Here is a 3,708-nt window from a genome sequence, read left to right as displayed (position 1 = left end):
GGAGGGGTGTTAGATTCATTTGAATGAATCCTTTATGAATGGAAGAAGATGAAAATATGTTATTTGAATGTTGTCCGTGGTCTGGTAAATAACCTGTCACCAATGCTCATATAAGTGACCCTAAAGTTGTTAATTCACCAGGGAGTAAAACCCTAACTTCTTCTCCAGGTTTTTGGCTTGTTTTATTTTTGCAATTCCATCAGTAAATATTGTTCTGGGTGTGTACTGTGTGACCATTTCTCCTTAGTCAACTCTCAGTAGGAAAATGACAGGAAAACTTGGAGCCTGCATTCTCACTCCCTGTGTTAAGATCCATGCTCCATTCTGTAGACTAAGCATTGTTTTATATTTTATGTTTGTCCACAGTATATTACACATCTTCAACGACATAATCCTGCTCTGTGATTTTAAATCCAAATCATCTTTCATGGTTCATGCTGCTCACTAAAAACAGCTTATTGAGAGACTCTCTAGAGGTAATCAGAGTGCAATCCAATAACCGAAGGTGGTTGTCATAAATTCCAGGGTTCAAAAAAAGCAGTCACAGGAGGATTAACTTTTTTTTTCAGGAAGAGGAAAGTTTTAATCCTTAGGGAATTGTGATCCTGTGGGTAATGAGTTGGCAGTAAAAAGTCTACTGCAGCAGAAAGATAAATCTTGCTTTTCAGGGACAACACCAGAATGCATCCAGACTGGGAGGTTCCTCTCTGTCTGCCCTGAAAGGCCACAGGTCACAGATCATGGCCAAGGCAGCAACTGCTGCTGAGGTCTAGGCTCTGGAGTAAGGTACTGAAACAACAGAGATGAAGTGTGTCAGACAGAGATCAATGACACGTCTGAGATGCTGTTGAACCTGTGTGAAACAGGATTGTTTCAGACTATGTAGCACAGACATTGTTGATGTTTAAATGTTAGAGATGTTAGAGGAGGGGCAATGTCTTTTATGCTGTTTCGTCTCCATTTCAAATTATCTAAAAACATATATTAAACAAAGTTTTAATATAAGGATCATTGTTTTATGTCAATATAGATTTTTATTAGTTCTTTAAGAATTTCATACAATGCATTTTGATCATTTGGACCCTACTCCAGCTCTTCTTAGAAACACCATGCACTACCTACCCACCCAATATTGTTTCTTCTTTGAGAGGAAAAAAAAGGTCAAAGTAGATTTTTAAAAGAGTTAAATATCTATAGACATTTAAATAGTTTGAAAAATTCCTTGCAAATATACATATTTCCTTTACCTGTATATTTGAAACTGAGGCTTATCAAAAGAGAAAAAAAAAGGATGAAAGAAAAAACAAAAGAAAGGATGAAAGAAAGAGCAAAAGAAAGAAAGGACAGAAGAAAGGAAGGATGAAAGAAGGAATGGAAGAGAAATAAAGAGAAAAAGAGAGAACAAGAGATAAAGAAAAAGAGAAAAGGAGAGAGAAGAAAGAGAAGAGAAAGACAAAAAGAAAGAAAAAACCTCTCATATCATTCCAGCTCCACAAGGAAGAAGAAAACAAATATCTCTTTTACTCTTCTTCATAAACCTGATTCTGAGACCCACAAAGAGAAGGGTGCTGAGTGTCCTTAATCCCTTTCTCCAAAAGCGATTGCCATCACTCTCATTCCATATTTCATACGTCTATAGAAGTCTCTTCCTTCCTCGCTCCATTCCTTCCTTTCTTTCTTCCTTCCACTTTAATCTTTGCCTTATTCCTGTCTTTTTTCATAAGTATTATTCCATTTATTTAAAGCTCAATCAGCTACCCCACATGCATCACATCCTGGGTTTGATGCCCAACACTGTAAACTAAATAAATATTCAAAAACAATGAGGGTAGAGGTTTCAATATTGACTACTTTTGGAGGCATGTGGAGAACTGTATGAAGATTTCTGAGCTAATTTGACTATTTGAAGTGGTGATATCACCATAAAGCCTTACTGTTCATGGCATTTGATTGCTAGCATCAGCCACAATATTTCTGGAAAGGAGTAGAACACTGGTTCTAAGGATCTGCAGCTTATCTAGTGTTCACAAAAACACCTTCTTTATGTAGCCTGGGCCAGTAGCTCAGTGGTAGAGCATTTGTCTAGCACATGCAAGCCCTGAGTTTAATTCTCAGTGTAAACAAACATTCTTTAAAGAATGCAAATCATTGTCATCGCATGTCTTAGATGTTTAATGTTAATTAATAATTTAAGCAATCATGTTCATGTACTTAAATATCACTTTTTAAAGAAAGGGCCTTTATCATAATAGGTGTGTTTGTGTGCATGTGTATGTGTTAACATATATGGTTGATACATGTATATGCACATTTCAAATGGTTGTGGGTTATTTTTTTTTCTTTCAGAATTCAAGGACAGAGAGGGAATGTCCAGTTCAAATGGAACTGAATTCCACCCCTCCTTTTTCCTCTTGCTCGGAGTTCCAGGCCTTGAAAAGTTGCATGTGTGGATTGGTTTTCCTTTTTGCTTTGTGTATTTGATTGCCCTGGTTGGGAACATCATTATTTTGTTTGTGATCAAGAGTGAACACAGTCTTCATCAGCCCATGTTTTACTTCTTAGCAATGCTGGGCTCCATTGATCTAGGCCTATCCACTTCCACGATTCCCAAGATGCTGGGCATCTTCTGGTTTAATTTACAGGAGATCAGCTTTGGGGGATGTGTGACCCAGATGTTCTTCATCCACATATTCACTGCAATGGAGACTGTAGTGCTGGTTGCCATGGCCTTTGACCGCTATGTTGCCATCTGCAATCCTCTGAGGTACAGCCAGATTCTCACCAACAGAACAATAGGACTCATCCTGGTGGTGGTGTTTGGAGTAAATTTCATTTTGGTCATTCCTCTGGTATTTCTCATATTGAGGCTTCCTTTCTGTGGTCACCATATAATTCCTCACACGTACTGTGAACACATGGGGATTGCTCGCCTGGCCTGTGCCAACATAAAGGTAAACATGATATTTGGGTTGATTCTTATATCAATGGTGCTTGCCGATGTGCTTCTAATTGCCATCTCCTATATGCGAATACTCTGGGCTGTCTTCTGCCTTCCATCCCGGGATGCCAGGCTCAAAGCACTTAACACATGTGGCTCGCACATCTGTGTCATCCTGGCCTTCTTCACTCCAGCTTTTTTCTCATTCATGACACATAGGTTTGGCAGGAATGTTCCTGCATACATTCATATTCTCCTGGCTAATCTATATGTCGTTGTTCCCCCAGCCCTGAATCCTGTCATCTATGGGGTGAGGACTAAGCAGATTCGAGAGCAGGTTTTAAGTATCTTTTGGAAGAAAACTTGACATAAGCCATTTCAGAGAGATGCATCTTCCTTTGGGGGAGAAAGGATTGTATTTGTCTACTACAGAATATTGTAACAAGAAAAAATAACTTTGTGACATTAGTATTGTATTTTTATTTCACTACATACCTAATACAGAACATATGGTATGATGAATATAAAAACAATCACTATGAAAATGTATGGCATACTCACCAACAGAATGGGTCAAAGAATAGAGACACTTGCCACTAAGTATGATAACCTGAGTTCAATGACAGGGACCTGCTTTGTGGAAGAAAAGAAGCAACTCCTACAAGCTGTCTTTTAATGTCCACAGATGCATATACCGTGGCACAATGCATACAAGCAAACACACACAATTAACTAAAGAAGAGTGTGTGGAATTCCTAAGGACTGACACA

At 38.4% G+C, this 3,708-nt stretch overlaps 1 protein-coding gene across 1 annotated transcript; it reads left to right on the top strand.

Moving 5' to 3' along the window:
* The first annotated feature begins 2,366 nt into the window (after positions 1–2,366).
* Positions 2,367–3,305, top strand: LOC110298770 (olfactory receptor 52E4-like). Its single transcript, XM_021168207.1, has one exon. The coding sequence runs from the start codon at positions 2,367–2,369 to the stop codon at positions 3,303–3,305; it is 939 nt and encodes a 312-aa protein (XP_021023866.1).
* Positions 3,306–3,708: the final 403 nt, after the last annotated feature.

This window comes from Mus caroli, unplaced genomic scaffold (genome assembly GCF_978045245.1).
Source record: "Mus caroli unplaced genomic scaffold, Mus_caroli_1 scaffold_8, whole genome shotgun sequence".
Lineage (NCBI taxonomy): Eukaryota > Metazoa > Chordata > Mammalia > Rodentia > Muridae > Mus > Mus caroli.
The sequence above is the reverse complement of the archived record's forward strand: the minus strand, read 5'-3'. Positions and strand labels throughout refer to the sequence as shown.